We start from the raw sequence: 25,489 nt of genomic DNA on the forward strand, positions 1-25,489 counted from the left end.
TTTTTGTGGTGGCCAAGAACTGGAAATCGAGGGGATGCCCATCAATTGGGGAATGGCTGAACAAGTTGTGGTACATGAATGTAATAGAGTATTATTGTGCTATAAGAAATGGTGAACAGGCAGACTTCACAAAAACCTGGAAAGACTTATATGAACTGATGTTGAGTGAAGTGAGCAGAACCAGGAGACCACTGTACACAGGAACAGCCACAGTGTGTGAAGACTGATTTTGATAGACTTAGCCCTTCTCAGCAATGCAAGGACCTAAAACTTTTCCAAAGGACTCATGATGGAAAATGCCATCCACATCTAGAGAAAGAACTATGGAGTCTGAATGCAGAGGCAAGCAGACTATTTTCTCTGTTGTTTCGTTTCTCAAGGTTTCTCCCATTCGTTATAATTCTTTCGTGAAAATGTGTTCAATAGGAATGTGTGTGTAGAGCCCATATCAGATCGCATGTGATCTTGGGGAGGGAGGGGAAAGGGAGTGGGAGAAAATGTAAAACTTATGGAAGTGAATGTTGAAAACTGAAAATAAATAATAAATTGGGGAAAAAATAAAAATAACCCCCTCCCAAAAAAAACCCTAATTATTATACTAGGACCAAGGGTCTTCCCTTTTTCTGCTTCCTCATCCAGAAGCCAACCAGTGTGGGAAACCTTTCTAAAAGACTTACCCAGCCAGGATGGCTGAGAGCTAATCAAAGACAGTAAAAGAAATTCTAAGTTTAGGCTATTGGGTGCATTCCTGCTCACTGTGTTTGCTCAGGCAGATATGGAAAGAGTTAATTCTCCCTTTTGTCAGATGGGTGATGTGGAAATTGATAAGTCTCTTTGACCAAGATTTAGGTAATCCAAATCATGTACCCTAAGACCCTCATTGTAATAGAATCCACCCTCTCCCTGTAATATTCACTTTCTCATTAATTATTAACCAATCAGAGCTGATTGCCAGCCTCAAGAACATCGGCTCTTTCAGGAGTATATAAACTATGAGCCAACCACCATGAGGGGTCTTTGGTCTAAGAGAAACTGACAAATGACCATCCTTTTATTAATAAACATGGTGGTTAATTAACAAAATGACTAAATTACCCAGAAACTATGGCTCTTGAACTTTTTAAATGCCACACCTCCTTTCTCCCTCACTATTCCTTCCCTACACCCTTTGTGGGCTCAGTTTCTGCCTTCTCTCCCTTAAGTGTAGGCATTATTCAGACAAGCTCTGTCCTTAGTTCTCTTTCCTTTCCTCTCTGTTTTCCCATCATGCTCTTCTTTCACATTTATAGGGTATGCACATATTTATGATTTCCAATATGTATGTGTCCCAAATCTAACCCCATCTTCTCCAATGAGCTACAGGCTACCATCTCTAACTGCCTGCTATACATTACCAGCAGTATATTACACTGGTATCTATAACTTAATATTTTAAAAACAAAAGCATTATCTTTCCCCTAATATCTGCTACTTGCATCTTCCCTATTTCTGTTAATGATGCCAACATTCTTCCACGCTTCAAAATTTGATTAGTTCTATTTCTTTACTACCTATATTCATCCAATCATTGTCCAAGACATGCCCATTTTAAGTCCTAAAAATTTTGTCCAACTCTCCTGGCTATAATTTCTATCATGATTACTACAGTTCTCGTCCAAATGGTCTGTTTTCAATCTCTCCCTTTTTAAAATTTATTTTATGTACAATTGCCAGAGAATTTTATTTTTTTTCCCAGAGTCCATCAGTTCTTTTTTTTAATTTGTTTTTTATTTTTAGATTACAACACTCAGTTCCACAAGTTTTTAAGTTCCAAATTTTCTCCCCCTACCTCTCCTCCCACCTACCCCCCAAGACAGCATGCAATCCGATATAGGTTCTACATACACCTTCACATTAAACTTATTTACAGAATAGTCAAGTTGTAAAGAAGAATTATGAACAATGGAAGGAATCATGAGAAAGAAGAAACAAAACCAAAAAAGAAGAAAAAAAAGAAGAGAGCAAATATTTTGCTTCATTCTGCATTCAAACTCCAGAATTCTTTCTCTGCATGTGGATAGCTTTTCCCTCATGAGTCTTCTGGAGCTGTCTTTGAACCTTGTTTTCTGAGAAGAGCCAAGTCTATCAAAGTTAGTCATCATAGACACTGTGTGTCTGTAATTGTGTATAATGTTCCCCTGGTTCTGCTCCCCTCACTCAGCTCAGAACACTTAAGTCTTTCCAGGTTATTATGAAGTTGGTCTGCTCCTCATTTCTTATAGCACAATAGTATTCCATTACATTCATATACCATAACTTGTTTAGCCATTCCCCAATTGATGGGCATCCCCTTGATTTCCAATTCTTTGCCACCACAAAAAGAGCTTCTATAAATATTTTTGTACATACAGGTCCATTTCCCACTTGTCTGATCTCTTTGGGATACAGCCCTAGAGGTGGTATTGGTGGGTGAAAGGGTATGCACACTTTTATAGCCCTTTGGGCATAGTTCCAAATTGCTCTCCAGAATGGCTGGATTAGTTCACAACTCCAACAACACTGTAACAGTGTTCCTATTTTTCCACATCTTCTCCAGAATTTATCATTTTCCTGATTTGTCATGTTAGCCAATCTGAGAAGAGAGATGTGGCACCTAAGAGTTGTTTTGATTTGCATTTCTCTAAACAATAGTGATTTGGAGCATTTTTTCACATGCCTATAGATATCTTTAATTTCTTCCTCTAAAAACTACCTGTTCATATCATTTGACCATTTACCAACTGGGGAATGACTTGTATTCCTATAAATTTGACTCAGTTCCCTGCATATTTTAGAGATGAGGCCTTTATCAGAGACACTGGTTGTAAAAATTGTTTCCCAATTTCCTGCTTCCCTCCTAATCTTGGTTATATTGGCTTTGTTTGTACAAAACCTTTTCAATTTAACACAGTCAAAATTATCCATTCTGCATTTCATAGCTCTCTCAATCTCTTGTTTGGTCATAAATTCTTCCCTTCTCAATAAATCTGACAGGTAACCTTGTTCTCCCAGATTGCTTATAGTATCAGCCTTTATATTGTGAACCCATTTTGACTTTATTTTGGTATATGGTAGAGAATTTTCTTATTGCTCAGGCTGATCACCTTACCTCCCTGCTTAAATGAAACAAAAAAACTTTCATTCAACGTGAAAGAAAACTCAAATTCCTTAAATCGTCATTTAGGAGTCTTCACTACCAGTTTCAAAATTCAATAATTGCCTTATCTTATAATACTCTCCCTTTTACAATCCTGCCAGACTGGATTATTTTAAACAGTTCCCTGATGTTGTCCAGTAAAATTTTATTTGCATTGTCTGCTATGCCTAGAAAGTATTCCTCTTGCCATGCCAGCCTAATGAAAACAGAGAATTTCAGAGTTGGAAGGGACCACATTGACTATTTAGTGCAATGTATTCCCAAAAAAGAATTCCCCCTTACAACAAACCCAAAAAGTGAGCAATGCTTTGTTTTACAAACAGAGGCTGACCATTCCACTTTCAAATACTCTTTAATTGTTAAGGTTTTTCTTTATATTAAGGCTAGGTTTAACTCTTTACCCATCATAGTAGTCCTACCTTCTGCGGCCAAACAGAACAGGTTTAAGAGGCTTCTAAGTGGGGGGAGCCTTTCCAATACTTGAGAACTATCTTTTGTTCCCCTCCTCCTCCAATCCTGGACCCAACCTAGTCTTCTATCTTGAGTGCAAAACAAACCCAGGGGTTTCAACCAATCCTCATATGGCATGAAATTCAAAGTCCTTCACCATTTTAGTTGCCCTTCTCTAGACATTCTCTAGCTTAGCTTATCAGCGTCCTTCCTAAAGTGTGATTACCAAACTAAACACAGCACTACAAATACAGTAAAAACATAATAAAGGGAACTATCACCTTCTGGTTTCTAGAAACCACGACTCTTTTTTTTCCCAATTTTTTTTTAATTAAGATTTTTTATTTTTAGTTTACAACACTCACTTCCGTATGTTTTTGAATTCCAGATTTTCTTCCCCTCCCTCCCCTCACCCCTCCCCAAGATGGCATGGAATCCGACATATATTCTACATGTACCTTTACATTAAACTTATTTACATGATAGTCAAATTGTAAAGAATTATGACCAATGGAATGAATTATGAGAAAGAAGAAACAAACCAAAAAAAAAAAAAAAGAGAGAAGAAAAAAAATTTTAAAAACAAGGAGAGCAAGTAGTTTGCCTCAATCTGCATTCAGACTCCATAGTTCTTTCTCTAGGTAGGTATCTCTTTCCATCATGAGTCCTTTGGAGCTGTCTTTGAGCCTTGTATTGCTGAGAAGAGCCAAGTCTACCATGGTTAGTCATCACAGAATCAATATATCTGTGGTTGGGTACAATGTTCTCCTGGTTCGAAACCATGACTCTTAATGCAGCCCAAATTCTATTAGCTGTTTTTGGTTGCTCTCTCATCCTAGTGACTAACAAATTTTTCAGTCTACAAAAAAATTCCTTTCTTTCCCCATTAAGCTGCTATCTATTCCTCTTCCATCTTCTCATGAAGTCAACACTTTAAACCCAAGTATGACTTCATGTTAATCCCTATTAATTTCATCTAAATTGGGTTTAAAATCTTTTTTGCATCCTGATTGTCATCCTGTAAGACAAGTACCCAACAGCTTCATAACATCTGTAGATTTGCTAAGGATGCAGTATATGTTATTATCTAAGCCACTGAAAAAAATGTCCAACCCGGTATAGTTCCCTGTGACGTTCCACTAGACACTTTCCAAGTTGGCAATGACGATTCTTTGAGTACAGCCATTCAATTAGCCGCAAATTTATCCTATTTTAATATCATCTAGACCACATTTTTATATCTTTTCAATATGAAGAATATAAAAGGTTCTATCAAATCTTTTCATATTATATCCTTCCAAAATTTGAACACTGTATCTAAGAAGATATTGGCCTTTCTGACTGCTATATTATATTTTATGACATAGTCCACTAAAATTCCAGCATCTTTTTCAATCTTTCATGTATTCCCCATGTTGACACTTTACATTCATACTCATTAAACTTCATCTTGTTAGAGTCAGCTCAATGTTTTAACCTGTTAAAAATCTTTCTGTATCCTGACTCTGCCACCCAATAAATGATTAGCTAGCCTTCTTGGCTTTCTGCCATATGTAAATTTGATAAGCATGTCATTTAGGTCTTTATCCAAATCACTGAGAAAAATGTCATATGGTACAAGTCTGAGCACAGATACCTGAGGCACTCTATTTGAAACTTCTTTCCAAACTAATATTGAAACATTAATAATTATTTTCAAGTTTGACCATTCAATCAACTCTGGATCCATCTAATTTTACTATGATCTAGCCCATTTCTTTTCCACTAGAGTATGACATCTTAATCAAATAAATCCTTTGCTATCTAGGTAAATGATACCGGCAGCATTCTACAATTTACCAATTTACCAATGCTTTAAAAAAAAAAAAACAAGGTTAGTTTAACATTAGTTGTTCCTGAAGAAGCCACAGTAGCTGTGATCACTGTTCTATTTTCAAGATTTTTTTAAACAATACACCCTAAATACATACTTAAAATTTCACCAGAAATTGAAGATAAGCTCACTAGCCTACATGTTTGTATATTCTATTGTCTCTCTTTAAAAAAAAAAAATTGGAACTTTTGCCCTTCTCCTGTCCTGTGGTATCTCTCTTCTCAATGATCAAATAGAACTTAACAGCGATTCAGTAATCCACTATCAAAATTCCTGCTATTTCTGTTAGTATCCAAACATGTAGCTCATCTGGGCCCGGGAACTTCGTTTCATCAACAGCTCTCAATATCCCTAATAAATGTTTCATATTCCCAGCAGAATATAAGCTCCTTGAGAATAGGAGTGATTTAATTTTTGCATCTGTATCCTAAGCCCTTAGAAGGGCACATGCACAGAGCATACGCTCAATGGATACTATGGAATAAGAAAAAAAAGATATTTACACAAATTGAGAAGAATTAGGGTGGATGACAGCCATGGCACTGGGATACTATAAGAATGTAATGGTATCTAGGAATCATGGTGGCTTGGCTCTGGTTCACATTTCAATAAAAGAATACATGGAAAACAATCAATGAATAAGTAAATTCAGTAAATGAATGTAAAAAACCATTCAGTAGGCACTTAAAATGTGCCACCATCTGTATGACCTGTTGCAGACACAAATACAGAAGTGAGACAGTTCCAACCATGAAGCAGCCTAAAATGTAATGAGAGAGAACACCCATAAATGGGAGTAGTGACCAGAAAAGAGAATGATTTAAGAAATCACAAGCAACAGTGAATTGGTCCATAGGATAATTAATTGATACATCCTTTCCAAGAATAGCATTGATTTGATTACAAAGCCCTGAGCAAGAGGTAAAAATAAAAACAACAAAAACAAACTAATGGGAAGCTGCCTGAGGGAAAGAGAGGGAAGAGAGAGAGAGATGTAATGGCAACCACACCGGCATACCCAGGATTGTTGCTAGTGCAGGTTCTTTTATCTGCTTTACTAAGGAAAGATAGCTGTTTCAGGGGTCAATAATCTTTTTCAATTAAACAGAAAAAGTACAGAAAAGAGAAACAATGACCAACAGACACGGCTCTATACCCTGAGTGAAAGCTTTACATCCACCACCGAAATGAGGGAGGCTTTACCTCTGAGGAGTCAGGAGCTCTGGACATATGGCCACTCAGTCTTGACCAGGGAATCAGGTCTTTCTCATAAGCAAGCCCCCAAAGCAAAATCTCACCTCTCAGAATATATACTCTTTAGGCTCAGTGCCAAATTAGAAATTAACAAAAAGGCATGTAAGCATTCCTACAAGCAAGCAAGTTTCCCTTCATGGGCTCCATATGAGGCCTATTTATGGGCGGGGATGATCTTATTCCCCCGTGACCTTACAAGAGAGAAGAAAAATAGCTGGATGGCATGTGAAATGGTGTATGTTGAGGCATGCTAGATGGCAGTGTAATTTAGTCTGTACATGCTCACTCACAGGGAATCCTTCCTGCCTGCATATGACAGAGACAACTTCCTTCTTACTCCCTCCACCTATCTCCTAGCCTGGCCTGTGGGGACAGAAGAACAAAAAAAGAAGTTCCCCCCACATGTCCCTGTTAACTGAGCTGCCTACCACCCTGAGGCAGACCCTCTAATGATGCTAGTAACCTTTAGTTAGTACCTACCTCCCAGGGTTATTGTGAGGATCAAATAAGATAATCTTTGTAAGGCATTTAGCATGGTGTCTAGTACATAGTAGGTATTAAATAAATTCCTTCCTCCCTTACCCACTCCATCCTTTCCTTCCCATGCCAATGATACTTAACCTAGCTCTGTCATTATTTAAACTTCATTCTCTATTCCCACAGCCAACTCTCTTATTCCAATTTCCTTCAATCCAATTTCTCCAATAATGTACTCTAAAATAATCCCACCTCTTCCACTGAGATCTCTGAAATATATATATATATATATACACACATATTAGTAGATAAAAAACTTTGATTTTTCTGGCTCCCTCCTGAGGACACATACTAGCCAACCACCCTTCCCAGTAATGACTGTACTTTCATTGACTCCCCTAACCCACAGTAAGAGATGGGAAGTTGGAATACTACTTGCTCCCCATTACCATTTCCAAGCTCTCTCTCTCTATGTTAATCACTCAGTGACTTCTTCTGAAGTTCACTCAACCCACATGACCACTCAATCAAAATTCTGGTAACTATTGTCTATGGACCTCGAGGACACTCCCCCTTCTTTCTTCAACTAGTTCTGGAAGTATTTTACAGTCTATCTCTCTCTCCAACTCCTGCCCTTATATTAGGGGACTTCAACATATATATAATGATACTCCCTCAAACACCCTTCCTTCAAGTTCCTCAAACTGTACTTTTCCCACAACCTACTCCTCCCCACCTCAACTATACACAAATACAGTTATACTCATAACCTCACCATCACTAACACATGTTCCACTTCCATTTTTATGAACTAATCTGTTGTCATTACACTTCTCCCTTTGCCTTGACCCCGTAGTTCTTTCCCAGGCCATCATCAAACCATTGGCTACATTCTCCTCCTTTATTCCTTAGTTAGCCAGTTCAACTATACATGGTCCTCTTCTCTTGAATCTCTAGTCCCTTTAATCCTAATGCTGATCTTACCCTGCAAAGCCTTAGTTAGCCCCCAATTAATACGCACCATCTACTGACTTCATTTATGCTAAATAAAGCTATAGAAAAATTACAAAACTCCTGACTGGTTTTACTAAACATTTATGTTGCATAATCTCACCTGGGCCCTCACTGCAGCAAGGTAATCCTTTTATACCTCCCTAATTAACTCACTATCTCCTTCACCAAAGTGGCTTTTTTCATCTCTCCTCAAACTTATCATAATTCCTTTACTCCCCACAATCTCAACTGAGAAGTCTGCTTCATATTTCATTTAAAAAAATTGAGACTATTTGCTAATAGCTTCCTCTTCTCTCCTCCCTCCTCAATACATTTTCCCTAGATGCTTTCTGAGTCTTTTGTCTCCATCAGCATGGTCCCACATAATGAACTGGTCCTTTTTCTTGGTAAGGCAAACTCCTCTCTGCCTGTACAAGTGAATCCATTCTATCCCATCTTTTCTCGCAAATTACCCCCTCTATCATCTCCATTCCTTGTTTATCTTCCATCTCTCTCTATGAACTTTTGCAGAATGAAATTACCGGAACCAGGAAAAAAATTTAAATAATAACAAACTGCAAAACCAAAAAACTTTAAAAGACTTAACTCTGATCAATGCAGAGACCAGCCACCATTCTCCAAAATCAATATAAAGCAGCTACCTACCTCCTGATGGAAAAGTGATAGATTCAAGGTAGAGAATGAGACATATATTTTTGAAAATGGGTAACATAGGACTTTATTTTGTGTGAATGTGCTTATTTGTTACAAGGGGGTTCCCTCATCCATGATCCCCCATAAAACAACCTTAATTTTAAAAGAAGAGCTGTGAGGGGCAGAGTAGGAAAGCCTTTTAGCTAAAAGAAAATGGCAAGGCCTACTCTTTCCCTAGAGAATGCCAAGCATTTCATATGAGTCAGAAGTGTAAGACAGTCTGGCAGACTATGTGGGAAAGCAGGGTTCAGTCCAACAACATACACACACTTGAGTGATATCAGTCAGTAGTTATGATGCCAGTATAGTGGGGAGCAGGGCTTATAGGAACAGTATGATAACATCTTCAGAAAACCTTAAAATCCCTGTATCAGACACATGAGAATCTATGCCACTATTTACCCTGACCACGAGCACTCCCTATATTGTATGCTCTTCTACCTATGTTCCCTATATACTATATTATGTCCATTTTCCCAATAAAGTATGTCTTTATGGAAGAGTACACCTAATAATTGCTGCTTCTTGCACCATTTCAATAAATGCCTTTGCTTGTTTTTTTTTTTTAAAGAGTGGAGATTATTTGATGACTTCCTGAATAAGTGGATTACTGAACAAATCAGAAACAATAAATAGCTATATAGTGTAAAAGATTATGACAACAACAAGTATACCAAAATTTATGGGACGCAGCTAAAGTAGCATGCTGGAGAAAATTTTCTCTCTCTGAAAACGTTTAGTGAGTCAGCTAGGAGACTTGGTGCATATAGTACTGAAATTAGTGTCTAGAAAACCTAAGTTCAAATCCTACCTCGGATACTTACTAGCTGTATGACTGAGCAGATGAATTTTCTCATCTGTAAAATGGGGATAATAACAGCACCTTACCTCACAGTGTTGTGGGGATTAAATAAGTTAATATACGTAAAGTATTTTGTAAATCTAAAAGAGGTGGTATACAAATGCTAGCTGTTACATATTAATGAAACAGAAAAATAAATTGTTCAAATGGAAAATTAAAAACACAATAGACATCTTTAGAATTAGAAAAAATGCAAAATGAAAACTAGAGAACTAGGAAACAAAATTGTTTTAAAGACTAACAAATCTGATAAGCCATAAGCTAGCTTGATTAAAAAAGCAAGTAAAACAAATTACCAAAATTTTAAAAAGAGAACAAGGTAAATTCAAAGAAAACAGTGAATGCATGTTTTTATTTAGCTTTTAAAAATCAGAGTACTAAATACAATTAAAGGCCCACAAAACAGAATTAATAGGAAATAGATGGTTTATAAAACATCCTAATCTAGAAAATAAATGAAACAGTCTCAGAAACAGAAATTGAGCAAGCCACAAACAGAGCTACCAAAGTAAAAAAACCCTGTCCCAAACAGATTTAAAAGTGAATTTTATCAAATGTTTAAGAGCAATTAAAACCTATATTACTAAAATTCTCAATAATTTATAGTAGGCATTCTAATAAACTCCTTTTAAGGGACAAATGTGGTTCTATTATTCAAGACAAGAGAAGACAAAAAAGGGAAAGAGAACTATGGACTAATTTTGCTAATGTTAATGCAACAAATAAACGAATGAATGAATAAATAAATGAAATCTTAGCAAAGTGGATAAAGCACACATTTGAAGGGACCAACTGTGTGTCAGTATGGCCCCCGGAGGACCATTAGAACTGAACTATACAACTGTTCACTGAAGCCCTTCAGCTAGCTGCTACTATCAGTCTCTGTAGTGCATGACCTTTATAAAGAAATAAATCCTATAATCTGAAACTAACAGCAGTTCCTGAGAGAGAGGAACTAAAGTCTGAGATGGCTCTGCAAAAACCCCAGCTCTGAACTATCCAAGAAGCTAGGCCCAGATAATGAAAACATTACAAGCTCAAACCTTTTTTTTTGTAGTTATCTTTCCAATACCAGGAATGATGGGGCCATCACCAGTCTTCCTGATATATATCATGCCCCTGGACCCGGATGGCTTCGGAAGAGCAAGTGAGGATGGTGACTTTGCACAGCCCTCTCTCACTTAAATCCAATTCACCTGTATGTCATTGCAGCCACCTTCCGGAAGTCATGGTCCTCTTCAAGAATGAAGGACAAAAAGCAACAACCATGAGTCATAAATAGGTCATATATCTCTGAGTCCCTAATAACTAGCTTTGGAAATTCAAAGATAGAATCACTCAAATCTTTCCATTTCAGACACCTAAATATAAGTCAGCAAACTGAGACAACAAAGAAAGCCCTTCACATGTATCATGTTATATAAGCTGTTATGTTATATAATAAGCATGTCCCTCAGAGGCTGGGAGAAGTTTCTGCTGCTAAACACCCAAATCCCCATCTCAGAGTTATACTTTGGTTCTTGCTCTTTCGCTGCTGTTAAGTCTCAGGAGTAGGTTTGACTTTCTGAACCTCTGGAACACCTGGGTTTCAACAAACCCTTTCCTTTCTTAAATTCAAATGAGATGTGGTCAGGATTAAAAAAAACTTTACTACGGAAATAAAACAAAAATAATATACAAAGGCATAAGATTATCAAGATAGGAGGCAAGATAGAAAGGCTATCAAGATTGCCTTTCATTTATTCCTATCCAACCCTTTTCCATGACTGGGAAGTCCTAAGACAGATTACCTGTCAAACAGCTGCTTAAGCTAGGCAAGGTGGGGAACCTGCTTAAGTAGCCTTGAGGTCACAGGTTCTCCACCCCTGAACCTAGGCTAAACTTGTTAAAACTAAACCTAACCCCGGTTCATTTGACTCTTTAAAGAGAAATAAATACCAACTTTTGTGGATTTGATTTTTACATAATTTAGATTTCCCCATATTCCTCCCCGCCCCCTCCCCAAAGGCCATTGCTTATAACAAAGTTTTAAGAAAAATCAACCAAATAAGACATTGAAAAAAATCTAACATGAGATGCAATGTTACACACTAGTGGATCCCAACCTCTGCAAAGGTGGTAAAGGGAAGGAGAGAGTCTCTAATCAGATTTCTTCTTTGGGACCAAACTATTTTTTTTTTTTACCTTAACAACATTCATCTTCAATTAGCTGTTGTTCTTTCTATTTTCACTATTGTAATCACAACAGAACCAGACCCCTATGAGCCATATTGACTCAGAAAAGGACAAATTAACATTATCTATGCTGTATTGTATTTCTATTTTATTTTGTTAAAGATTTCCCAATCACATTTAAACCTGGTTTTCCTAAGCCTGAGTTCGATGCCTCTAAGAGACCATATACTGTTTTCCTGGCTCTGCTTAAATAATTCATTTTGCATCAGTCCACCAAATTTTTGGACACTTTCTGTATTCTTCTTGTTGATCATTTCTTAAAACACAGTAATATCCCATTATAGTCAAGTCTACAGTTTGTTTAGCCATCACTCAAACAATAGATGGCCATTTATTTTGTTTCCTACTTACTTTCTACTAGAAAAATTGCTACTGTAAATATTTTGGTGACATCATTTTAAAATCAGGACCATAAAAAAGTAGGGCAAAAATGTGCAAATTAATGTTAAAAAAAACTTGTACATTTTAATTTTCATTTCTAAAAATGGGAAAGACTGGTTATCTACTACATGCTATTACTATTAATAAGAATTATTCTAAAACTTCAAAATATTTCATCACCTTAGGTTTTTTCCTCCAGTGAGTCTACGGCCAAAAACCCTTCAACATTTGGTGGTGAACCTTCTGGTGCTTACACCCTTTTTATATTTTTTCTAGCTTGGTAGGACCTATCAAAATTCACATTTCCTTAGTATGACCTTTGGGAATTCAGGGTGACCTCTGCACTGTGGAGAACTGTGAAGAGAACTTTAATGAAGGAATGAAAATGATAGCTGATTTATAAAGTATCTTATGGTTTTCCAAAGGTTTTCTACACAGAAACCCTGCAAGGCAAGTAATACGATGATTATTATGCTCATTTTACAGAAAAGGAAAACAACTTGTCTCATATCACACAGCCAGGCTGTTTGGAGCCCAAGGAATTCCAAGTCCAAGGTTATTTCCACAACTGTGTATATACAGTGCTCCTTTATCTATTCTTTGTTATCTTCCTTAAAATAATAGATCATTTTATACGTCACTTTCAAGTTTACAAAGCATTTCCATGCCAAACCTTTCCTGCCCTATATACTTTGCAAGTACTCCCCCACTAGAAGAAACAGAGTTTCAGAGAAATGATGACTTGCTCAAGGTCAGAGAACCAGGTAGTGTCAGAGTCGATGTTCTAATTCAGGTCTCTCCAAAATTCAAATACAGGAATTTATTATGCCACCATATTGCCTCTCTAACACTAGGAAGTTCTTGCACATTACCATCTAGCATAAGTTATAAACCGCTTACTAGCATAGGCCATGCCAAATTGATCTCTGTATCCCACATAGCAACAAAAAAATGCCTTACACAAAGGATGAGGTCGATAATTTTAAAGTGAATAGACTATGTATTAAATATTATTTTTGTCTAAACTTCTCCCAAAAAGCACAACCAAAGGAATGGGGTACAGTTTCTAAAATTCTCAACAGAATTGGTATCCTAATACTTATAACTTCAGTGATCGTTTACAAGTAGGGTGGGAAAAAATACCTTAAAAGAAATCATAAGAGAAGCTAAAGATGGTATTTAAAAAAAAATTATCATTGGTTTACAATTTTCAGTACAAATAATTATTTTTAGGTTTTTAATACAGTCATAAAACACTGTCTCAGAAGAACTAAAGGTGAATATAAATCAACAGGAAATGGAGAAATTCATAAATATGAGTACTCTACAAAAAAAGCAATTATACAGGAGAAATTTTTTTAAAGGAGAGAATTAACGAAATGTATGATAAAAAAAAAATTAGATGGGTTGAACAAATTGTACAGTGGAAAGAGAAGAGGATTTGAGAGTCAGATGGCCAGGGTTCAAACCTAGCTCTACCATTTACTACCTTTGTGACCTTGGTCAAGTCACTTAATTTCTCTGAAACTGGATTTTCTCATCTGTAGAAAAAGTTTGAACCAAAGTATCTGTTAGGTCACTCACAGCTCTATGATTCTATAAAATTCTAAAAACAAGAGTCAGCCCATATGCTCCATTAGCATCTCATTATACCAAGAGAATTTGAGGAAGGCTTTCAGCTTTCTAGATAAACCCCCCCACCCCCTGGAATTACAGGCCAGCACGTAGAGGAATCACAAAGATGGGCACACATATATAGGGTACAATCTTAGTTGTTGAACAGAATATTCATATCAGTATGATCTTGGTTATAATGGAATACTATGTAAAAGTAAAAACATTATTTAGAGAAAAGAGAATTAAACAGAGCCCATGAAGATGGCTACATGAATACAAACAAGCAGAAGGCTCAAGTATTTGAAATATTTTTTAAAAATAATTCAATTTGTCAAACATTTATTAAACACCTACTATATCCAAGGTACTGTACTAGGCAAGGGGAAGGGGAGTTGGGGGATATGAAGCTGAATAAGACCACATACAACTGCATTTTAAGAATCTTGTACCAAAACGCTTTCTTCATAATGATGACACTGGGATGCTACAATAGCCTGAAATGTCTTTGGAATCCGGTTATTACTTTAATATAAATAATTCTTATATGTGGTAACTCTCAATTAACCATTGGTTAGAAAACACATTAGCTAGAAATGGAAATCTATTTAGGTTTTTCAAGATACTAATGAGGAGGAAAACAAGCATTCATATACATTTTAATATAATAAGCTGTAAATAGCTAATTTCAAACACAGCCTTTTAAAAAAAGAGGCACTTTTTTATAAGCTATTCTTATACAATAATGGTTAGCATCTAATAAAACAAAACTGTTGCACAAAAAACTTTGGTAAAATGGCATATCTATAACTGAGGATAAGAGATATAGAATAGAGTCCTGGGTCCTCTCAGGGATTCAATTTTTCACCTATAAGATAAGGGGACTGAACTAGGAAACTCTAATTTTTTTTTTTTATCATTAACAATAGAGTCACTCTAAAATTCTGATCCTATAATTCATTCAGTTAGGCTCAAATCATTAAGAGCCTAAGCCCCACCCTAAGGTGGGGAACCTGTGGCCTCAAGGACAGGATGTGGCCCTCTAGGTCCCCAAGTGTGGCCTCAAGGACAAGATGTGGCCCTCTAGGTCCCCAAGTGTGGCCCTTTGACTGAATTCAAACTTCACAAAACAAATCCCCTTAATAAAAGGATTTGTTCTGTAAAACTTGGACTCAGTCAAAAGGCCGCATCCAAGGACCTAGAAGGCCACAGGTTCCCCACCTCTGCTAAGCCAAACATTAAGGTTGGTACACCAGTATTTTGTTTTCATACTTCATTTTTCCCCCTAGAAACTTTAACTGGTTTTATAATATAATTAATTCAACGACATTCAGCTGACAAACACATCTTGCGCACACAACTCCAGAGAAGGCCAAGGCCTAGGTTCTGAGGGAGCTAAAAGGAACTTAAAAATTAGTAAGGAAGATAAGGTATATTCAAATAAATATAGAATTTAAGTTAGAATGCAATAAGTATATAACACAGGTACAAAAATATGCTGAAAGAGTGCAAGTGTCCAAAGGGATAAAGAGAAGTTTCACTAAAGATTTGGCACTTAAGCTGGATAGACAGAATTTCAATAGATGAGAGAAAAGAAAATGATGTGGGGTACAACCTGTACAGAGAATCCCATTTTACAAAAAGGAAACTGAAAAACACCTGTAGGTAACAAACTTTCCTTTATTTTAAATCTTTTCCTCACCCACTCCTTCCATCCACTAGTTCTTATTGAAATTTGGCTTCCCCATGATGACACAGCCTCCCTGGCCCCACTTTCCAGTGCTGGAAGCACCTTCACTTCCTCTCCTCAGTTCAGGAGTTGGAGTACTCCTTGCTCCTCATTGCCAATTCCTTATTCTCCCCCCTTCCTTCACCACTCAGTAACCTCTCTTCCTTTGAGGTCCATGCTATTCATATCTACCAACCAATCAAAATCCAAGTAGCTGTTGTCTACAGACTCCAGATGACTTGCCTTCCTTCTTCAATGTACCTGACTTACAAATTTTCTCTCCTCTCCAACTCCTGCCCTCATGTACATATTGATTCTCCCTCAAATACCCTAACCACTCAGTTCTTCACCCTATTTAGCTCCCATGAACTACTCCTTCACTCCACCTTAGCCACACACAGAGGTCAAAGCCTTGCTCTTGCCATCACCCACAAATGTACCACCTTCATGTTTAAGAATTCTGAAATCCCCTAATCTAACCATAATCTATTAGTTTTTCACATCTCCTTCTGCCTTCCCTACTCTTCATCTACACTGTGACCTCCAATCTCTTGACCCCTCAATTCTCTCCAAGGTCTTCTTCCCTGTACTAGCCAGTCCTCTTGTCCCCATCTTGCCTCAAATCTGCATCAGCCTCCCCTGTTGAATCCCTAATCACCTTGGATTCAGCCTGGCCAAGCCCCAGCCTTGAATCACTTTCACCATCCACTCCTATATATATATGCGCTACTGAGGAAAGGTGGAGAAAATCCTACCACCTTTCCACTGGGTCCATTAAAAATATATAACCTCAAATGGATTCTCACTGCTGCTAGATAATCCTGCTATAGCTCCCATATCAACTCACATCCCATTCTCCATAAAGGCTCTTGCAAATCTTTTCATCCTTCCTCAAACCTCCCATGGCTCCACCTCCCTCCATTTTCTCAGCTGAGAATCATGCTTCATATTTTACAGAAAAAAAAAAATTAAGCCCATTCTCATTATCAACTCCTTCTTCTCTCTTCTTCATCTCCCATCACTCTGGTGCCTTCTGCTATTTTTCCCTCCTTCAATTCTGCTTCACATTATAAAGTGGCCTTACTCCTTACCAAGGCTATAACACCCTCTACTTATTCAAGGATGCTATTTGATACTATCTCCTCCAACAGACTACCTCTTCTGTCATCCTCACTCTTTCACTTACTTTCAATATTTCCCTCTCTACTGGTTTATTTCCTACTGACTACAAACATGCTCATGTCTCCTCCTATCCTAAAAAAATCCTCATTTGATCATTTGATCTCACCTGACAACTACTCTCCTCACCTTTGTAGCCAAACATCTACAAGTGGGCACCACCACTTCATCATCTCTCGCTCTCTTAATTCCTTACAATCTGGATTTTGACCTTCAGTCCACTAAAACTGCTATTGCCAAAGTTAGTAATGATCTCTTACCTGTTAAATCCAATGGTCTTTTCTAAAACCTCATTCTTCTTGCCCATAGCAAATCCAAAATTTTTTCAACAGATATTACTAAGTTTGAAGCTTTGATAAATTTTGCAACTTAAACAAACTGAGGAGAATAATTATTTCTAAAATACACAATATTATTAAGTTTTGGTTTTTTTGTACTACTGTCATTTTAGATCCTAGAAAATATATAACTACAGGAACTGAAAGACTAGTTTTAAAAAGCTGTAACAAAAGTAATTTAAATTCATTTTTGAGACAAAATAAATGCTTCCAAACAGAATTAGATGTTTAAAGAGAACTTTTTTACGCAATGGTTTCAAACTTTTATTTTTTCATTCAGCGGCATGCATTTTATTACTCTGACAAACACTGGAAGGGATGAGAGCAAGGTAACCAACCATTGCCTAACTGATGACAACTGGCACTGGTGGAGGGCTTGTGGAGAATAAAGCTTTAAAGTTTATTTTCATTTGAGAAATGGATGTTTCCCCTACTTAAGTCCAGGACAGTGATCACAGTCCTTAGGAAAGCCTGACTTTCTATAACACACTACTGAGGTCTTAATGACACAGAACATATAGTCATGCTTACATTAGAATTTTGTGAAAAATTATTACACAGAGACTGTTGTTTAGCCAAAAACTAAAGGCATTGGATGATCCTTCCCCTTATAGCCTGGCAACACAATATGAACTTAAATAAGGTCAACATCAACGTAACTGTCTTATTTTTATGTAATAGGAAAATCCCTATCATCCATGTTATGATAGTAAAGCTGATATTTTCTAGTCTTGTTTCAAACACTGAGTATTTAAATCTTAATCACCCCCATTATGTTCTTACGTTTTGAATTTTTACACAAGAGAACCACAATTTTTAAAAATGAGGGTTGGGGTTTTTTTTTTCAATACTAAAATAAACCTGGATGCCAGGTTTTGCATACAACATATTTAATATCTTATCCCAGCTGGTTTTCAATTTATTTATAAAACAGAAACTAGAACCCTGGCCAAGTTATAGACCAACACTCTCAGAGTTGGAAGGTACCTCAGACATAATCTAGTCCAACCTATTCCTGAACAGGACTCTGCTCTTCATAATCAACAAGTGGTCACCTAGCCATTTTGAAAAAAAAAATCACTAAATATCTCCAGAAGCAGTCTCTCTCTACTTTTGGAACTTAGAGAATTTTTCCTCATTTTGAATTGTAATCTATCTCTACATAACTTTTAGTGATTACTCCTAGTACTATGGGGCCAAAAGGACGTATCCAATCGCTTTTCCAAATGACTCTCTGGCTTCAGATATTTGAAGAAGCCTCCTATTCCCCCCATGTTAAAAGATTTGAATTAGCTCTTAGGACCACAAATTTAGAGTAGGAAGGGGCTTCAGAACTTTTCTCAACCTTATATTTTACAAATAGAAAACTGAAGCCCAGGAACGACTTGCCAAAAATCAAGCTATGTGTAAAGTGCCTTGACTGGGACTAGAACCAAGGTTCTCTGACTCTAAACCTATCACTCTTTCCTTTCCAAGTTCTAAATCTTGCCTAATTTTCAAGTTCTAATACTAGGTTAAATATTAAGTTCATTATCTAAAATCACTCATCTAAATCATTATCATCTTTTTTGATTAAAACCTGAACAAACTGGTTAAGTCATCACTTAATGGAGTTTGTTTCATATTTTTAACGCCCCTTTATTAACTCCCTTGTTTCTAAATGTAAATGGCTGTGATTTGCACTTGATTTTCTCTCTTCTCAAGCTTCTGGTTTGTTCCTTCCTATGCATTTTTCTCATTCCAAAAGATATTATATTTGTGTAGATGACTATCGTGCCATTAGCTATAAGCTCCTAGAGAACAAGGACCTTAACCATGGTCCATCCACAACACCTTGCACATTCTTGCTACTTGATAAATTAGTGGTTTGTCCTGCACAACTGCAATTTAGTACTCTTAGCAAACAGTGATAATTGAGGGACCTTCAAGTCTCTTTCAAGGGGTGACAGGAAAACGGTCACCCCTTGGATTCCTCAAACCACCAACATACTATTTCGAGAGAAATACATATCTAGGATGGGAGATTTGTTGCTACGAATTTTGAGGGAGGAAAACACGATCATGCTAGCACAAGGACCAGGCTGTGGGTCATAACCTTATCCTCTCTTCACTGGGGAATTCTCAACTAGGAACAAGATCCCCAGAGTTGGTCACCTAACGATTTCAAAACTGAACACTACTGGGATGCCATCTCAAATCCCCAATTAGCACAAATGATAAATAACTGCGATAATACAGAGACAGTTCTCAATACTACGAACAATGGTCCATTATGAGGAAGGGGGAGGAGGGGAAGGCAGTAACAACTGAAAACTGAGTTTCGGAAAGGAGGAGGAAGAGGAGAGGTGTACCTCAGGGAGGTGAAAGGTTGTCAGAGATAAGAGGAGGGGAGGGAGGGAGCTAAGAGAGAGCAAAGAGAAAGGGAGGGGAGAAACGGAGGAAGGTTTCCGTTTAAGATAAGGAAAAGCTCTCTTAATTCCAAAGGTAGAAGGAGATATTTAGTTGTCTATCACTAACGTTTTTCAAACTGGAATGAAGGGAGGGAAAACAAGAAGGAAGGAAAAACAAAAGAGAGGAAAGAAGGAAGGGAATAAAGAAGGGGAGAGAAAAGAATTAAAGGAAGGGAATCAAGGGAGGAGGGGGGGAAGGATTAGAAAGTGAAGAAATGAGGGAAGAATTAGAGGAAAGGGAGAAAATGAAAGTGACAAGGAAGAAGAGAAGGGAGAAGAGGAAAGAATAAAAGGGAGGAAAGGCTAGAAAGATGAAAGAAACAAAAGAGGTAATGAAGGAAAGAAGTAGGAAGGAACGGAGCAAAGGATAGGAAGGATGAGAGAAGGAGGGAAGGATGACAGTTGCAGAGAGCAGGGAAGACGTCCGAGCCGGCAGGAGGGCGCGGGCTTTGCGGGGTTCGGCCCAGGCTCCCCCGGCCGCCTTAACGGGGGCCGCGGTGGGGGGCCTAGGAGCTCGGGAGCACTTAAGAGACTGGGCAAGGCGCTCGGGATAGCGTACGGACTGTGGAGCACCGGAGGTCACTGCGCCCCAACCTTCGGCGCCTCAAGGCTCCACTACTCACCGGTTCTGGAGGTAGAGAAATCGCCTACGCCAGACAGAGAGAACTACGGAGCGCGGGAGGCAGTAGCCGCAACGCGAAACCCTACGCGCGGAACTAAGCCGCGGCCCCTCCCCCACTGCTTTCCAGGGCACGCGCACGACCGGGCCCTGGCCCCACCTCCAACCCTGGCCCCGCCTCCTCGTGGGCGTCCGCGGGAACGCGCTTTGCTGGGTCAGCGTCGGTGCAAAGAGCATGCAGCTGTGAGGGCGGCTGACGGAGTGGTTGCAAGGGTGAGTTTGTGTGTTTGTGTGGAGGGGCAATGAAGGGGAATAAAGGTAGAGCTGTACTAAAGATGCGAGTTCCCTCCGCGAGACTGACGATGTTAGAGCCATGCCTGCCCGGCTTGACCCTGCGCGAGCCCCGACTGGGTGCTAGAAACGGCCGCCGGGTTACGGTTGGGTTGGCTCCGGTAAGAGTCGGTCCGTGCCTCCCCGGTTTCCCTCCCAGCCACTGGCCTCCCGAGGAAGATCTGCGGAAGAGCCCGAGTCTTAAGAGCGCAGGACCCCATTTTAACAACTCCTTTCGCGTTTCTAAACAAATTGTTGCAACTCATAGAATATATATGCGTATCTTGACCTTAGAAACAAAGTTAATAGAAAGTCGCAAAGGCTGTTGACCATGTTTTATTTTTCCCTGGAAGTAGGTTGCAGCAGGACCAGCAGAAGCAGCCCCGCCGGCCTTCCTGCCCCCAGCGCCCCCGAGAAGATGTCCCTTTCCCAAAAGCTCACCCTGGACAAGATAGATGTGAAGGGAAAGCGGGTTGTCATGAGGGTGGACTTCAATGTGCCCATGAAGAACAACCAGATCACCAACAACCAGAGGATCAAGGCTGCCATCCCTAGCATCCAATACTGCCTGGATCACGGCTGCAAGTCGATTGTGCTCTTGAGCCACCTAGGCCGACCAGATGGCATTCCCATGCCAGACAAATTCTCTTTGGAGCCTGTGGCTGCTGAGCTCAAATCCTTACTTGGCAAAAATGTTGAGTTCCTCAAGGACTGTGTGGGACCCGATGTGGAGAAAGCCTGTGCTGACCCGCCTGCTGGTTCCATCTTCCTGCTGGAGAATCTCCGCTTCCATGTGGAAGAAGAAGGAAAAGGCAAAGATGCATCCGGGGCAAAGATCACCGCCGATCCAGCCAAAGTAGAGGCTTTCCGGGCTTCCCTTTCCAAGCTGGGGGATGTCTATGTCAATGATGCTTTTGGTACTGCTCACCGGGCCCACAGCTCCATGGTGGGAGTGAACCTGCCCCAGAAAGCTTGTGGTTTCCTCATGAAGAAGGAGCTAGAGTACTTTGCTAAAGCCCTGGAGAACCCAGTGCGACCTTTCCTGGCCATCTTGGGTGGAGCTAAAGTTGCAGACAAGATCCAGCTGATTAACAACATGCTAGACAAAGTCTGTGAGATGATCATCGCTGGGGGGATGGCTTTCACCTTCCTTAAGGTTGTCTCCAACATGGAGATTGGCAATTCTTTATTTGATGAAGAAGGGGCCAAGATTGTTAAAGACCTGATGACAAAGGCCGAGAAGAAGGGTGTGAAGATAACCCTACCAGTTGACTTTGTCACTGCAGAAAAATTTGACGAGCATGCCAATGCAGGCGAAGCCACGGTGGAGTCTGGCATACCTGCTGGATGGATGGGTTTGGACTGTGGTCCCCAAAGCAGCAAGAAATTTGCTGAAGTTGTGGCCCGGGCCAAGCTAATTGTGTGGAATGGTCCTGTTGGAGTGTTTGAGTGGGAAACCTTTGCGAAGGGAACAAAAGAGTTAATGAACAACGTGGTTGAGGCTACCACTAAGGGCTGCATCACAATCATAGGTGGTGGGGATACTGCCACTTGCTGTGCCAAATGGAACACTGAAGATAAGGTCAGCCATGTGAGCACTGGAGGCGGTGCCAGTCTAGAGCTTCTGGAAGGCAAAGACCTCCCTGGCGTGACTGCCCTGAGCAATATCTAAGGGATGGAGTTTTCCACCTATTGGTTCCTGTATACAGTCCATAAGACTGTGGGACCCCAGTTTAACTTCTTTAGTGTTTCTAAACACATCGTTGTGGTTTGTAGAATATATATGTATGTTTTGCCTGTACAAAGGTAAAAGAAAGTAAAAAAAAGCTGTTAACTATATTCTATTTATCTTTTGAAATTCATTGTATCATTCAGCTTTGTTAGTACTTTAGTGACTTTCTTTCAATACAGTATGAAAACCTTGTTTTTTGCCACTGTTGTAATTTAGAATATTTGTGTGTTCTATATCTTATCTTTATGACTGAAAAAGTTAAAGGCTCTATTATTCGTGTTCTCTCTTTCTTTTGAAGCTGTACAATTCGGCTTTGTTAGTATTGTAGCAACTAGTTTTATCACTACCCATGGTATAGAAACAAGATGATTACTGTTTCAGAGGGCAGGCTACTTATGTTCTGTTAATTAAACATAAGAGTGCCGAGAGAGAGAGAGAGAGAGAGAGAGAGAGAGAGAGAGAGAGACAGAGACAGAGAGAGAGAGAGACAGAGACAGAGAGACAGAGAGAGGAAACTTGTAACAAAACCTAAACTCTTAGGATCCAGATCAGCCACAGCTGAGACTCAGCTCCTCTGGGCCTAGAACCTATCTGCTATGTGTTTGGTCCTGTAGCACTACAGTGTTTACTTCTCCACCTCCTGCTTCAGGTCTCCCTTTATTGCCTTTATGCTCCTTATTTTGCAGGGACATTGAGGGACTTGCCTAATGAATATAAAATCAGCTTCATCTCTACATTTTGGGTTCTCTAGAAGGATACAAGTGATGTAAATATGTGATCTGCTCTTTTCCATTTCAATTTAAAATATGATGTCATAGGGACTGGAGTGATAACCTCGAACAAGGGTGGCTGATTCCCAGAGATGGAACAAAAGGACTTTTTGCTGTGAGGTTTCTCTGTTTCGCAGCCAAGTGCACAGTATTTTTTTCCCCTAAAATAACCCAATAAACAAAATAACCTGAAATTCATTTATAAGAAAACATTATCGAGATTTTTTTTATCCTGTGTAATTACTTATGCATTAACATGATTATTTTTAAGTTTTGGTGGTTGAAATAAACCTGATTCAAAATGGGGGGGGGAGTTTTTGTTTCTCTTTTACCTGCATATGTATACTATATAAGGAATTTTCCTTATAATAATAGCTACCTTCCAATATTGGCAAATGCATCAATTTCATCAATTTCATGAAGATGTTTAATCACTTGAAAATGTATTATATTGCTTAAGGCATCTTTTAAAAGGAATCATCAACAAAAATAATTATAAATAAAAATATTAATATTTATTCTCTTTATTAAGATAAGTTACATGTACTATGTACTCCAATATACTTGCTTTACCATATATAGTTAGCATTAATGAAGAGTTCCAAGCTTCACCAAGTACTTCTATATACATTATCTCATTTGACACAAGCCGATGAGGTAGGCCCTTTTTATCACCATTTTATAAATGAGAAGACCAAGATGGTAACTGACTTGCCCAAGTCCACACAGCTAACAAATGTAGGAAGTAGAACTTAAAACTAGGTTGTTTTTTTTTCTGACTCCTAATGAATTGCTCTCTATTGTATTGCCTCCATAGATCACATCTCACTGATGTAGGTATGCAACAGTACAGGACTGCAATCCAAACATGCCTGCCCATCCTACACAGCTCTAATATAATATGTACAACTCTAATGTGGCTCTCCCATAAATCTACCACCAGGTGCTACCCTATGTATCAGGGGATGTTGTGGGAGGACCAGAGGATCATGAAGGATGTCCATCAGTTAATCTTACTCTTCCTATGAAATTGGCTCATTTTTTTCTTACACATTTTAATTACATTTTTTATCCTGCTACTTCCGTGTAATTTTTCATTTCAGTGTATTGGAACCTACTTACACTATCTTTGCTTCTTTCAGTAGATAAGCAATAAAGGGAAGGCACTAGCATTAAGGGGAAATAGGAATGAAAATCTTAATTTCATTTATTTGGAGATTGAGTTATTTCTTGATTTGCAGACATAGAGCAATACCAGAAGAATATTGGTGTTAAAGAAATATAGGCTATTATTTCAGGTAGAAGCTTGGGATGATTAAAAGAACTGTACTACTTTCCAAAGGCAATCTAGCCAAAACTAATTTTATAATAAGATATTTTAAGGAAATGGGAATTGAATTTCAATGGCATTTCATAAATACCTTCTAATAACTATATTATTTAGAGATTTCTATTTGAACAAATTATTGTAGTGTGTTTAACGAAGGCTTTGTAGGAGTAATGGCTCATCTAGTTTATACGAGACTGGCATAGTGAATGTCAAGTCAACTTTGCAGACAAGTGAATTGCCAAGGTCACCAGGGTAGCAATTAGCAGAGCTGGAATTTGGACTCTGGTCCTCTAACTAAATCCAGCACTCTTTCATATCTCCCTATGTGGACCCCAACCGAGAGAGCTACATAGCAAAGCAAGAAGGTCTGAAACCACAGGGTACTCCCACCCCCTTCACTCTCTTTTCTCCCTTCCCCTGTCTGCTTGACTACTCACATGGCTTGGATGAGATAGAAGACACAAATTCTTATTTCTTCAGCTGAAATGGAGGACCAGCAGGCCTTACCATCTGCCATGCCACTGCCTCCAGCTGTCTATGCCATAACGTCTACTCTTTCTCTTGTGTCTTGCATACCCAACTTACTGTCACATCTGACCTACTTGATGTAACCTAAGCATGCCTGGGTCTTGCCAATAGTTGCCCTCTTAAACAATTAGGATTTCTGTGTTTTTTCCATCTGCCCTGCTGCTGAAACTGCTTTTATATATTATCTTCCCCTATTAGAGTATAAGCTCTTTTGGAGTTTAGCTTTTTCTAGTATCCTAGGGCTTAGGAAGTGATTGTCACATAGTAAGCATTTAATAAATGCTTTTTCTTTGTTTCATTCAGAGATTATCTGTGTTGATTGAGGGAGAAGTCTCATACCAGGGGAATTCTTATTCCTAGATATCATTATGCTGAAGAAATCATAGATCCTTCAGGTATTGTGAAGATAACAGAACCATAACACTTCAGAACTAGAAGGGATTTAATTAGCATTGG

At 38.7% G+C, this 25,489-nt stretch overlaps 2 protein-coding genes across 3 annotated transcripts in view; one reads left to right on the forward strand and one right to left on the reverse strand.

Annotated features, from left to right (window-relative positions):
- The window catches only part of MANEA (mannosidase endo-alpha), a 101,452-nt gene extending 81,016 nt beyond the window's left edge, over positions 1-20,436 (reverse strand). The window contains exon 1 of the mRNA XM_036766964.1: positions 20,348-20,436. The gene's annotated coding sequence lies outside the window, so the exon portion shown is untranslated. The remainder of the gene's footprint in view (positions 1-20,347) is intronic.
- Positions 20,437-20,513: 77 nt separating this feature from the next.
- Positions 20,514-23,481, forward strand: LOC118856586 (phosphoglycerate kinase 1-like). Of its 2 annotated transcripts, none has more exons than XM_036766965.1 (2): positions 20,514-20,616; positions 21,030-23,481. In XM_036766965.1, the coding sequence occupies exon 2, from the start codon at positions 21,092-21,094 to the stop codon at positions 22,343-22,345; it is 1,254 nt and encodes a 417-aa protein (XP_036622860.1). In that variant the 5' UTR covers positions 20,514-20,616; positions 21,030-21,091; the 3' UTR covers positions 22,346-23,481. The 2 variants fall into 2 exon arrangements, with proteins under 2 accessions (XP_036622860.1, XP_036622861.1); XM_036766966.1 differs by having other exon boundaries at positions 20,594-20,616; positions 21,027-23,481.
- Positions 23,482-25,489: the final 2,008 nt, after the last annotated feature.

This window comes from Trichosurus vulpecula, chromosome 7 (genome assembly GCF_011100635.1).
Source record: "Trichosurus vulpecula isolate mTriVul1 chromosome 7, mTriVul1.pri, whole genome shotgun sequence".
Lineage (NCBI taxonomy): Eukaryota > Metazoa > Chordata > Mammalia > Diprotodontia > Phalangeridae > Trichosurus > Trichosurus vulpecula.

Coding starts and splice junctions, on each gene's coding strand:
- LOC118856586 (XM_036766965.1), top strand. CDS start 21,092: ATGTCCCTTTCCCAAAAGCTCACCCTGGACAAGATAGATGTGAAGGGA.